This window comes from Aplysia californica, unplaced genomic scaffold, assembly GCF_000002075.1.
Source record: "Aplysia californica isolate F4 #8 unplaced genomic scaffold, AplCal3.0 scaffold00142, whole genome shotgun sequence".
NCBI classification, from domain to species: Eukaryota; Metazoa; Mollusca; class Gastropoda; order Aplysiida; family Aplysiidae; genus Aplysia; species Aplysia californica.
In genome coordinates, this window is record NW_004797412.1 from 128,312 (window position 1) to 140,948 (window position 12,637).

Here is a 12,637-nt window from a genome sequence, read left to right on the forward strand (position 1 = left end):
GCTGATTTTAAATATATAATACATACGGTGATCACAGTAATTTCTCTGTTCAAACGATGTTGGGTTGAGGGGCTGCTTCCTGTAGATCAGCTTATAGTGAGTGACATTTCCATGAGGAAACTTTGGTGGCTTCCAAGTTACAATCAGTTCATTAGGCATATCAGAGGTTACCACCAAATCTGTTGGTTCAGTTGGGTCTGAAAAGGGAAAAAAACCATGATATACAAATAAGAGGAAATCCGTTATGGGTTGTTGTTTTTTTTGGCCCCCCTTAAAAAAAAACCCATGTCCCTCAAACAAAAAATAGCTCCTTATGTGCTCAAAATGTAATGTATTCTTGTTTTAAGTCCAACATTCAAGCAGTAGCTTCTAAAAAAACATTCTTTAAGCACCTTAGTCTCACTGAAAATTGTTTTTTTTCCCTTCAGTACATTCTATACGACTTAGCCAAGGACACGGGAGTCACTCTTTGATACTGTTGGAAACAGTAATCTGAAGAATGTTACCTGCCCAAAGCAGTCCGGATAACAAAACGCCCCCCCCCCCCCCCCCCCCAACACTGTAAACACCCCCTGCTAATTTTTTTACATCAATTCTCAGGCACAAGGAAGGTCAAGGGCAAGAGTGCGAAAAAGCATAGAAATTCACAACATCACAAGAGAAAGATACATTTTTCCAAACAGATGCCACAACTTACAGTAAGGATCTGTCTTGAACATGATCACTTTCGTCATTGCTGAATGAGACGCTGTAGACAGAGTGTACGCTTGGACATACGCAGCATACTTGGTGTACGGTTTCAGGTTGCCCACCACACCACTCTGATATTTATCAAGATTATCTATGGGAGGTTGTTCCTTGGTCAACCATCTAAATGGGAGAAGAGAAAAGGAAAAATAAACACAAGATAAGAAACAAAACACAAATTCTGAAGGTCATATCATGTTCTATACTACCTTCTAGCACAAATGTGCTCCATAAATATAAGTATGTCGGTTTTGACGCTTTTTCAGATTGGATACTTTCCAAAGGATTAATGCAAGAAGTACAGTAGTCTCCGCCTAAAATCCCACTGCTTACAATCGCTTAAGATTCCGCTGTTAAAAAAACAACATAATTTTTACTATACAAATTTCACCCCCCAAGATCCTGCTCTGATTCACTCTGAAGGTCTACATTCGGCAAAGATCCCGCATTTCAGATCATAATTTACGGAACAAAAACTCGGGGCACAGCCGATCAAGTAAGAGTGAAAAGTTGAGAATATTGAACTGCCCGTTGCCTCACAGACCAGCCACTCTCCTGAATGTGATCACATGGGCCTTGTAAAACTCAATGACATGTTCAACGTTTGCCTCAGACAGGATAACACTGAGGTGTGAACTGGCCGACGAGTTTGTTTTCCCCAAACGTCGCACTAGCATCTGAGCTCTCTTCCTCAACTTGCATCAAACACTGGGTGGGTAAGACCTCCAAGTTCAATCAAGGCGGGATCACATCGAAATGTGAACTCTTCCCTGACTATTGCAGCAGTTGTCCCTACTCCCGAATTTGCGAGACAGACTGAATTTTAATCGGTGCTGTATTCACGTAATGGTGCGTAACGACAAAGGCGGAGGAACTCGTTTGGAGATGAAATTTTGGACAGGCAAAGAGGAGGGGGCAATTAGATAAGTGTAGATCATGAGACTCGCAATAAGACGATGAGTGAAAACGGCAAGCCTCATGCCACTGTGATTGGTTATCAAGGTTGACTACTCTTTGCTCGCCACATCACGAACCCACCCCGGGTCTTTTAGAAAGAGTGAAAGGAGACTATTTCACTGGTTGTGGGCCTGAACATGGGTCACCGTAGATTCCTCCCTTGGTGCGTTGGTAAAGATCCTGTTCGCTTAAGATCCTGCATTTTCCTTGCTGCCAAGCACTGGGATCTTAGGTGGAGACTACAGTACATCTTTAAAAATAAGAACCAATTTTAAAAAATTGCCAACAACAGTAAATCTTATCAAACCACACATCATAAACACTGAAAGTTTCATGAGTTCTAGAAAAGCTTGAATAAACAGTTTAAAGCAATTCTCATTCAACATCATCATTGCCTTTCTCATCCTAGATCAGGGTACGCACCTCATACAAACTCGCTCTCGACTTTTCCTTATACTCGGCTAGCCTCCTGACATAACTCCATGTCTTTCAATTTTTTGTACATTAACCTACTGAACTCTTTCATTCAACATAATTAGTTCGGTAATTAAATGTCTTCAACATCCTTCCCGAAATTTTTATAAAAATAAAATTTATCCAAAGGCAAAATAACTTACGCATCATCAGAGCACGCGTCCCGGCCTTGAAAGATGTTGATGTCCGAATCATCATCATCTTTACTGGAAGAAGAAAAGAAAGAAATTAAACCTAGGTCAGAAAAGTACCTATACACAATAATCAAATAAAAGTAATTGTATCATGGCATCTCCAGGCTAAATCTATGTGTAAAAGCTAATTACAAGGCTCATGAAGTCACCAAAGAACTATAAATAGGATTCATGACATCGTTCCAATAATTTTCTATGACACTTTTTAACATTTGGAAAGCATTCCATAGATTTTAAAAATTCAGCAACTCACACTTCCTTGTAGTTGATGATGTATGTCAGCAATTGCCTAGTATCACCAGAGTCCTTCTCCCACTCAAGTACTGCGGAATTGTGGTACGTCTTCTGCACCTCCAAGCGAAGTTGATGCTCCATGCCTATTTCACAAAGAAACAAAAGTGAAGGACATCATCAGATAGTGAGCTAAGAAAGGAAATTCCAAAATACAAATAGAATCTATTCTATCTGCAGTAAAATAACTTCTGTTACACATAACATGTTTCCATTATGTTAAAAAAAAAGGACTTTCTTGCAAAGTAAATCACATAAACACAACACAAATGTAACAAGCTGAATATCCAGTGGTTTCTAAAACATATCACTAAATACTAAAAACAAACAGGCAATTAATAATAATAATAATAATAAATAGCATTTGTACAGCGCATATCCCCGCTCGACTGCAAGCTCTATGCGCTTTACACTATATTATTACCCCAGCAGACCACAGTGACAAAACACTCCGAAACATTCTCAGCTTCCCGGGAAGCATACAGTGCAAGCAGCTGATTAATAGATTGGTTTTTAAAACAAATACTTTGCCTGAAAAATGACATTATAGTGCAGTAAAAAATTCATGGCGCAACTTATCCTCAAATACCTCTTTGACGGATCAATCAATGTTATCCATACTTTGCACAGTAGTTTGAATCATATTTTTTCACAAAAATTGAGGCTGGATTAAAAAACTTTGCTTCATAAAATGATACAAAATACTATAAATCTCCGTCACTCAGAAAATGGGATTGTTCACAGCACTTCCCGTTTCTCACAAACATTCTGCATATGCATATGGCCTGCGTCACAGCTCAACGATGACACTTTTTAGTGGCAAAACTTGTTACAAGAAATTTATTTTGTAGTGAACACATTTTTTACACTAAAGGTTCACAAATTATGTGTTCCTTATGGACCTGTCCGGTGTGCAATGACGTTGTTGCCCAGGACAGGTCATAAATTATGTGTTCAATAAAAATAGTGTCACAATTAGACAAATATGATGGACTTGCTTTTAAAAGCGATACTGCCCCAGCTGTAAACCTTTTAAAATCTACAGAAACCACCCACTCAGATTCTTTATTAGTACTTATGAATTTTTTCGGATACAGCTAACAGGTGGACAGAAATATCGATCTGTTAAGACAAATGGACACAAGTCATTGTGCAAAAGCTGGAGAGTCTATGTTCAATAATTTTGGAAATATTTGACAATAAGTTGCACCACGAATTTCTGACCTCACTATATAGTCTGAGCATTCGTTAGTAAAATAAAACCTACATAGAATGCTGTTTAAGGTATGCTAACTTTTATAATTAAAATATGGACAGCGTGGTCCTTTAGTCTTCTGTTGACCAAAACATTTTATTGAGAAAATGAAAAGGCTGACACAAGAAGATCTAGAAATAGGTGAAAGGTACAGGCATTTATGCATAGCAGGTGTTCCTGAGTTGGGGGAACCAGAAGGCATTACTCTAATGATGTTGAAATTGTTAACCAATGAGCCCAGACTTTAGGCGATTAGAACTAAAAGCCAAATGTACACGAATTTGTCTTTTTCAAAGCAGCACTGCAATAAATCTTTGTTTGGTGACAATAGACAATAAATCAACACAGAACAATTGCCAGGAGAGAAGGGAATTTCAGCAATATCATGTCTGGGGGCGCAAATACATGTAATGTAACTAAGTCAGTATTCAATGACAGCATTCAACTTTCGAGAGTCGTGCCTTGAAGGACAATAGGAACATGTTTTCAACCTTCCTCCTTCCAAAAAGACATTATCTTTCCCCTGTTGAGAACCCCCCCATCGAAAACAAACTTCTCTTGAAAATGTATTTCAAGACAATAACTTTGCCAACAGAGAAATGACTGCACCAAACAATTGGTATTGAGCTTGTCCCACTTCTCCACCATCCTTATAAATTGTAAGTTGAACAGGTCTACTTACAAGGTTTCAGATCCCCGTTAGTAGCAGGGCTGATGTCACTATCTGTTGGAGTGGTGGACAGATTGAGGTAGCTCACAAATTTCTTGATCCTGTATAGACAGAGCTTCCGGTTGCTATGGAATGACACATTTCCTCTTTTGATTTTCATCTTCTTCATCTGCTCTTCTGGGAAGAGTTCTTGCAAGTTGCTATTGTCCATCACCACAAGTGCACTCCTGGGAATAAGAATTGACACCCTTAGAGAACAATTGAGATGGACACTGGCTTCTTGTTAACTTACTGATGAAGCCGTACGGGTCGGTGAAACTATGTCCACAATATTTAAGAAAAAATATTGAAATTTGCATTTTGTTCATAAAAAACAACATATAAGTATGCGACAATTTCCTACCTCAACAACTAGTACGAATTACATAAGCCACTGTACATTAAACTGTTACTTATTTACCAGATTTGACAAACCATTCTATCATTAACTGATTTCATATTACCAAACAGGAAGATAAATCCGTGAAAACACTAATAATACTAACATACGTTTAAATGATCAATTTTGAAGGCAGTATGAAAACAAATAACTCATCTAATATTTCAAAAACAAAACCCCTTGCCCCCCAAAAATCAATAGTACAATATACACATGCCTTTGTATAATGTGCCACATGATTAACACTTTACACCCTAAGGGCCTGGACGGGAAGTCTATTGTTAGATCCTAAGCAAGGGGAAAGAACCCCCCCCCCGTGAATACAAGCCTTTAAAAATCACATTAAAAAAATACTAAACCAATTCCAAAAATCCTGAAAAAATAAACGTTAAAATGAAAAATGAATGTATTTCAGAAAATTATAACTTTTTGTATGCGCAAACTGTGGGAAATGTTCTAACTCAAGTTCAATCGGGGTGTCCGAGCCGTCACTCTCACTCTCAGCCTCGCGGTCGGGCCCTAGATCTAAATTCTAGATTTTCTACGTCTGACGAATCTGAATCGCCCCAAACTCTTGCTACAACGTTTTCATCAAAACTTGAATCATCTGATTTGTCATAGACTTGTTTTTGCTCAAATCCATCGTTATTTCCTTTTTCGAACTCAATTGTGTCGCTTTTCAACAAGTCGAGACACTTTCGAAGTGTCGGTAACGCGATCGCACTTCGTTCTGCTCTAATACTAAAACTACTGGCCCGAAAAATTTTGTTTCGGTGTCAAACGAAAGAAGAAACTTTTTGCAATAACTATGCAAATCAAAATCTCGGCCCCAAAATCTTGTCAAGGCGAGACTTCGTTTCTAAAGATGCTAGGTCGGCGCGGGCGGTTCCGGGCGAGTCAGGGTGGAGCGCGTAAGGGAATTCCCGGGTGGTCCTGGGCGAGTTAGGGTGTAATGTGTTAATAGATGCATTAACTCTTCCAGCCCCACCCCATGCCAATATAATTCCAGCAGCGCTTGTACCTCCCACCATCCCAAGAGCATATATTCTCAGTTTCAGACATGCTCATTTTTCAAAATTAGGGAACTTAATTAGATTTTAATTTTCATAACACTTGTTCATTTACCTTTACACATTGTTATATTTTATTATCCAAACCTCATTACAAAGATACTACATCACTTTTTAGAATGCATGTCTCTTTTTCTGAAATACTGCTGCATTGGCCAAGACTGGGGTTAGGGACTGCACAAAAATGGCTGGGGCTGAAAGGGTTAACCAGAACTCTGTACAAATATTCCGGAAAATCAAACAAGCTGCATCAGACTTTGACCCTCAAGCATGCCTTTCAATCACAGCCAGACTGTCTTACCCTTGATGAGCCAGATTTTCACCACCAATAATTTCCAAGTTTTTGAAGAAGTACAGGGTCAGCAAAGCCATCGAACGTCGAATGTTGATGTATCCAGTTACTTCTTTGATGTTTCCCAGATACTTTTCCATTTGTTGAGCAACATTACCTTTTGAATGAAAAAGAAAATGAGACTTAATCTTTCTCTGGAAATATTTCTAAAAAAAACCCAGCGCAATATACTTAACGTACCAGCACATTTCTCTTCAAACTTACTTTTAAACTTGTAAAAAAAAAAAAGTGAGAAGTATAAAGGAACATAACCAATTTATTATAATTAAAAACAGACTTGCTCAAAACAATTCAAGTAATGAGAACAAATACCCGTAGGGGCAAGAGAGTTGAAGGAATAATGTAGGCTTTTCACCAGCTCTAACAAAGTTATGTCCCAGAGTTAATGCTAAAGGTCCTATCTTGTATCTTAAAGAATCAGAAAGACAAAGCAGTGGCATGAAAGTTAGGCTTTTCAGTTAGCACACTATACACCTACATGCTATTCCTGTGAGAGGGAGATGCTTTTACAAAACATTTTTCTGGTGAAATGTAGTCTCTCAGACAATGTAGGTTGGCGGCAAGTCAGGAATCTCAAAAGTTAATTAAAATTGCGTTAACGAGGTGGTAGAACATTTACAATACAAAATCAAAACCCGGAAAAATAGATTCCAGGAACAAAATCAAACACAGCAACAAGATAAAAAAACAATAGACAAAATAGCACTTACTGCCACCCATTATCTGAATAACCAAAGGACCAACGATCTTGCTGCATCCATCCAGTCTTGTAGCATCCTCCAGGCTGTTCACATCAGTGCCATTGCAAACTGAAAGAACAAACAAAATACAAATACTGGCACTTGTACTTCACAAATTTGTACTTCACAAATTTATCTCAACATCTACCAATACACACACAAAAAACAACAACTCGGACATGATGAGGTATTTCAGCTTTGTCACATGCTGCAACAGCAAAATGTTAAATTTGTCTTCAATAAGTTTTAAAATACAATGGTAATTATGAATTCAAAAAGTGAAATGAGCAGACAACTACAAAATATGTTTGATTTTCACCACAACTTTCCATAACTTAGATTATGTAAATTTACTCATTCATTTCAGAACATTTCCTTACTTCTGTCTATAAGACTAAAGTAAAACTAAATCAAATATTAATTCTTTCAACTGAAACAGTCTCTTTAGATTAAAATATTTCTATTGTGCATTCATTACACATGGGTTGACATAAATTTTAAACAGAATGCTATAACATTTTCAATGCATTTCAGGAAACCATATATGAAAAATTAATTCACCACGTATCAAAAGCAGCTACTAATATTTGAACCACTGAGGTCCTTATATCAAAATACTGACCTTTTGGGCAAAATCCTTGACACTTCACACACTCAGCATTCTTGAATTCTCCGACTTCACTGACAATGTACTTGTCTGGGCACTTGGAGACACACATGCTGGGCATGCCACCTTCACCCTTTTCTCCTCTAACTATCATAGCCTTTCCTTCTCCATTTCTAGACTTATTCCTGAGACCCAGGCATTCTTTGTCCGTAAGACATCTTCTTTTGAAGTACTGTAGAAGAGATGTAAAAACAAGTTGAATACAAAGGTAAAAACAGATCATTGACATCAAATGATAAAAACCTATTAAAGACGTGAGTCAATTTTTTTAAAGAAGGCTTGTAAAAATCAACTGATCAAATTCAGTTTTAGCCTTGCATGATTCCCAGTTTCCAGAGCAAATGTGCTACAGCAAGTCCATTCTATTACACTGAACACTGAGCTCTGGTTCACTAACCACTATAGGAAAAAAGATACATACTTAGTGATGGGCCGATACCACAATTTAGGTATCGATGTCGATACCTAGTACTTTTTCAAGGTATCGATACCGATACCTCGATACCTAATGCTATTAGTAACATACGCCGGGGGTAACAAAGTAAAGACAAAAATACAACTATACTTTTCCAAGTATTTAGGTAATCGTGTCTAGACAAGTTATGACTATTTAGCTGAGACTCAAACAAAAATTATTTGTAAAAGAGAGAGAGAGAGAAATAAATACCCAAATATGAGAATAAAAACAAAAACTAAATGAAGTATGGGAGGAAAGTCAACTTTGCAGAAAATGTTAGTATTGGAAAATAAAAACACAAGAGTTCTAAAAAGGCAATTCAATTTACCAGATTTTTAGCAACTTTAAATTAAACCAATGAGGATAAATCAGGGTTGTCAGTGAGGATGTTGCAAAATCACTAGATAGATTTCATGAAAAACGTCTCTTTTTGTTAAAAAATCACTAGATTCATTTCAAACGCTTGCCCCCTACGAAAACTTATCAGTTTTGATAAACAAAAAATTCTCAAGGCCCAAGTACTAGGCCTTCTCCCCAAGTCACTTGCTTTGGCAACCCTGGGATAAATAACACATAGGAATCGATGTTTAGAGCAGGTATCGGTACCGATACCTATAGGTATCTAAGTATCGAGTATGTAGTATCGATACCTGCCCATCACTAATGCTATAGTTAGGTTTATAAATTTTGAAGATAACCTTTTTTTAAAAGGGAGTTGTTAGGGGGCTGCTAGCGCCAGTCCCCTAGCGCTGCTTTGTGCACTGGGGGACTACAAAGAAACAACCTTTGACCTTTGGATCGACAAGCCATCATCACAGACAACAACATTTAAATTTCACCCCATGACTCCTATGACAAATTGACAACATGACGTCTGATTTGACTGCTGGCGATGTTTTTGGCAGTTACCATGTTCTGTCTGAAAAAGTTAATGAGTATGGCAGAGCCACCCACTGTTTTTGTTGTTGTGAAAGGCGAATGTCAAAAGGTTTGGTAATCCAGCAGAATTGACGTAGACAATTAGTTCTTACATTGTAGATCAAGATCCTACTGATACATATCTAGATCTAGTTCAAAGTTAATTAGTATGGAGGGAGAATCCAGATCTACAGCCAAACAGTTTATCTAAGGCAAATTTATCATTTATGTCGACAGGTTTGTTGATCTAGGATCAGGATCTATCTAGATCTAGATCTAGTAGTACTTTTGACATACTGTATACTACACTACATGGTAGGTCTACTCTTCTTCAATTAAAACATTTGCAGTCTGTGTCTTTTTATATCTAGGCCTAGAACAAGTTCAGATCTCGATCTAGTAGTAGGCCTTGTATTAGTCAAAGACTCTATAGAGGCGGGCCCGCTTTGCCGACGTCACTACGCAATGCAAAGTTGGTTTCATCGCTGACTGCTTGTGGGGTGTGTGTGTGTGTGTTTCTTTGCAGTCCCCCAGTGCACAAAGTAACGCCAGGGGACTGTAAAAAAGGGGCACAGTCCCTGAGTAAGCAACGTTAGGGGAGTCCCGTAACAACTTCCTTTTTAAAAAGGTTGCATCAAATAAGAGAATATTATTTCCCTGTATATATATTATATAGGCTATATATATACATTAATTTATTAAAAATCAACATAAACCTCACTAAAACTATTATGAAAGTTTAACAAAAAGCATTTTCAATGAGCATCAGATATTCATAAATAAATAAAAGTTTGGTTTATACTGCCGAGAAAATCTGCGACCCTTTTGAAAGTAACGACATTTATTTCCACAGCAGTGCCTTACCATGTAGGTGTGTGGAGGGCAATGAGGCTGACATTTCCCCTCAAAGACGACGCCTTTACAGCTGAGGCAGTCCCCACTCCCTGGCCCTGTACAGCCACCAAGGCACCACTGGTGACAACAGGTGCCATTGTCCATGCATGCCTGGCCATTTGGGCAGCGACAGTCTGAATCAAAAGCAGAGAAATGCTTGCGTGAAATAAATGCAAACTTCTGTAAACACAACATCATGGCTACTTTTCACAAGGCAACGACAATAAGAAGCAGTAGAAGGAACAGACACGATCAGAGAATCAACAACATTCCCCCCCCCCCCCCCCCCCTTTCACCACAATCAGTTTTGGTCGGTCCAAGACGAAAAAGTATATTGCACAAAAATAAGAAATCTGAACACTTTTTCTTTAACCAAAACACAACATAATTTAGAAGACATGCACATAACATCATGGAATCTGCAAAAGGGGGAATTAACAGACTGGCTGGCTGTCACAAGTCAAAGCAAAGGTCAACGCTCCAAACAACATGATGCGCTTACCGGAAAAAGCTGTTCTTCAAGCAATGACTGGATGACTAGACGTTTATAAATGGATGGTATGTAAATTGCGATAACAGGAATTCTTTTTGTCTAACGCCCTCACCAATAACCCCCCCCCCCCCAAAGGCTTTGGATTTAAATACAGTACATCACTGGCTAATGAAACACTAGGAGAACAAAAAATATTGCGGTATAAAAAATAAATAAAAAGGTAAACCAGTACATTTTAGATCTTACTGAAGAAATGGACCTTTTTCTCCCACTCTATAATACTTTTTCTTAAACAAATTTGCTTGCAAGAAGAATTTTTAAAATTTAAGCGCAGTCACAACAAAGAAGTCAACTCCACTCATACATTTTAGGCGGGGAGTCACGGATGGTGACAATGGAAGTACCCTTGGTACACTTAATTTTCAAACCCGATATTTTATATGGTGAAACACATAACATAAATGCACTCTGAAAATTACAGTGACAAAAGTAAAAAGAGAGCCAAGTAATGATTGGTTGGTGGAAATAAAGCCCACAAAAAAAGGAAAACCCAGCAACCTTCAGTGTGGCAGACAATTTGTAGTTAGTTACTATATAAAATAATAAAACCCTATAGTTTTCTTTTCTTTTTTTTTTTGTTTGAGTCAAGAGAAGCGCATTGACATAATAAAGGTCATTCAGTACTGGAAAAAAGTAAGAAAGACAGACAGAAACAACAGAGGGAAAGTAAAGAAATAGGACCTACCAGTTATAATCTGCAAGCTCAGATTAATTAATCTTCACATTCACCATTTTTTTGGCTCATTTGTGACAGTTTTTAGTTTTTGTAGTACTGTATGCCTATGGCCCTTCATGTGTGCTGACATTTCTTCTCTACTCAAAACTAGTATCTTGCTTTCTTTTAAACAGGAGTCACCAAGCTACATCCACGAGGTCAGTTCATCCCCTGCCTTGCACCACGAAGGGAAAAATAACTTGGGAGTTTGTAGCAACTCCCGACTTGGGTCACCAAAATAATTTTACCATTCCATTGAATTCTACAAAGTAAATTAAAAATGCTTTTATATAAATAGACTTAATAACCTCTAGCTAATGTACCACACTTTGTTTTAATGAGACAAACTTTTTATTAATGAATTTCCTTTCACAAACGTGGATTTCCCCCCTTTGTTCCCACTCAGGGATTGCACAAATTTTTTAATATGTTCAGGTGTTTCTTGTCTATATTTTTTTCGGTGTACATGTATTTTGTAAACTGATATTCTATACGTTGGTTGTCTTTTATTTTAAATTGGAGCAGCATATTGTGTTGAACAAAATAGTTTCCAGCCCACTCTTCTCCACATTCTTTCTTTCAGTTATCTCGCCCACTTTGAAACAAGAGGTGACTTCTGCTTCCAAACCAAATCTGACATCAGTAAAGAACATGGCAACTGCAAGGGAAGTTCATGAATCTTTATTTAGGCGTAAGGGCCAGACAGAAAATTCCAAACACGATTATTAAAAAATCAACTTGCCGCGACTGTTCATGTTTAAAAAGAAAAGAACAGAACACCTTCCCTACACCAGAGTAATAGAACTGGTGGCCTCGGGGCTTACCACCGCCAATCGAGCCGCGACAACAGATTTATTTTGCGGGTGGTCAACAGCCGCCTTCCCGCGTTAATTTCTTCGGGAGTCGTCGCCCCATTGTCCTGCTGCCGTGGTACTGACACTCCCCGACAGCTACTGTGTAGTACTGAGGATTATTATCGCAGCCCAAGGTGTTGTGGATAAGAACAGTTGACTGACGACCGTAAATAAAAGTACGCCATAAAGGGAGCTGCTGTGTTTGGAATAGTTCTCAAAAGAGCTGTTGCGATAAAGCAGCGTTCAAAGATAGAGGGGCCCACGGTATGAAATAATATAGATCTAGAGCCGATCAATAATATATTTACTGGAAATGGACAGCCTATATCGTTACAAGAGAGAAAAGTGTGTGTGTGTGTGTGTGTGTGTGTGTGTGTGTGTGTGTGTGTG

At 38.1% G+C, this 12,637-nt stretch overlaps 1 protein-coding gene across 1 annotated transcript in view; it reads right to left on the reverse strand.

Moving 5' to 3' along the window:
• LOC101863259 (putative molluscan insulin-related peptide(s) receptor) overlaps positions 1-12,637 on the reverse strand; it is a 49,099-nt gene that overhangs the window by 18,596 nt on the left and 17,866 nt on the right. Inside the window, exons 3-11 of the mRNA XM_005096910.3 lie at positions 10,096-10,259; positions 7,812-8,028; positions 7,160-7,258; positions 6,399-6,546; positions 4,601-4,815; positions 2,626-2,749; positions 2,322-2,384; positions 698-870; positions 27-197 (exon numbers count right to left, since the gene is read on the reverse strand). Of these exons, the coding sequence (XP_005096967.1) occupies positions 27-197; positions 698-870; positions 2,322-2,384; positions 2,626-2,749; positions 4,601-4,815; positions 6,399-6,546; positions 7,160-7,258; positions 7,812-8,028; positions 10,096-10,259 (1,374 nt within the window). The remainder of the gene's footprint in view (positions 1-26; positions 198-697; positions 871-2,321; positions 2,385-2,625; positions 2,750-4,600; positions 4,816-6,398; positions 6,547-7,159; positions 7,259-7,811; positions 8,029-10,095; positions 10,260-12,637) is intronic.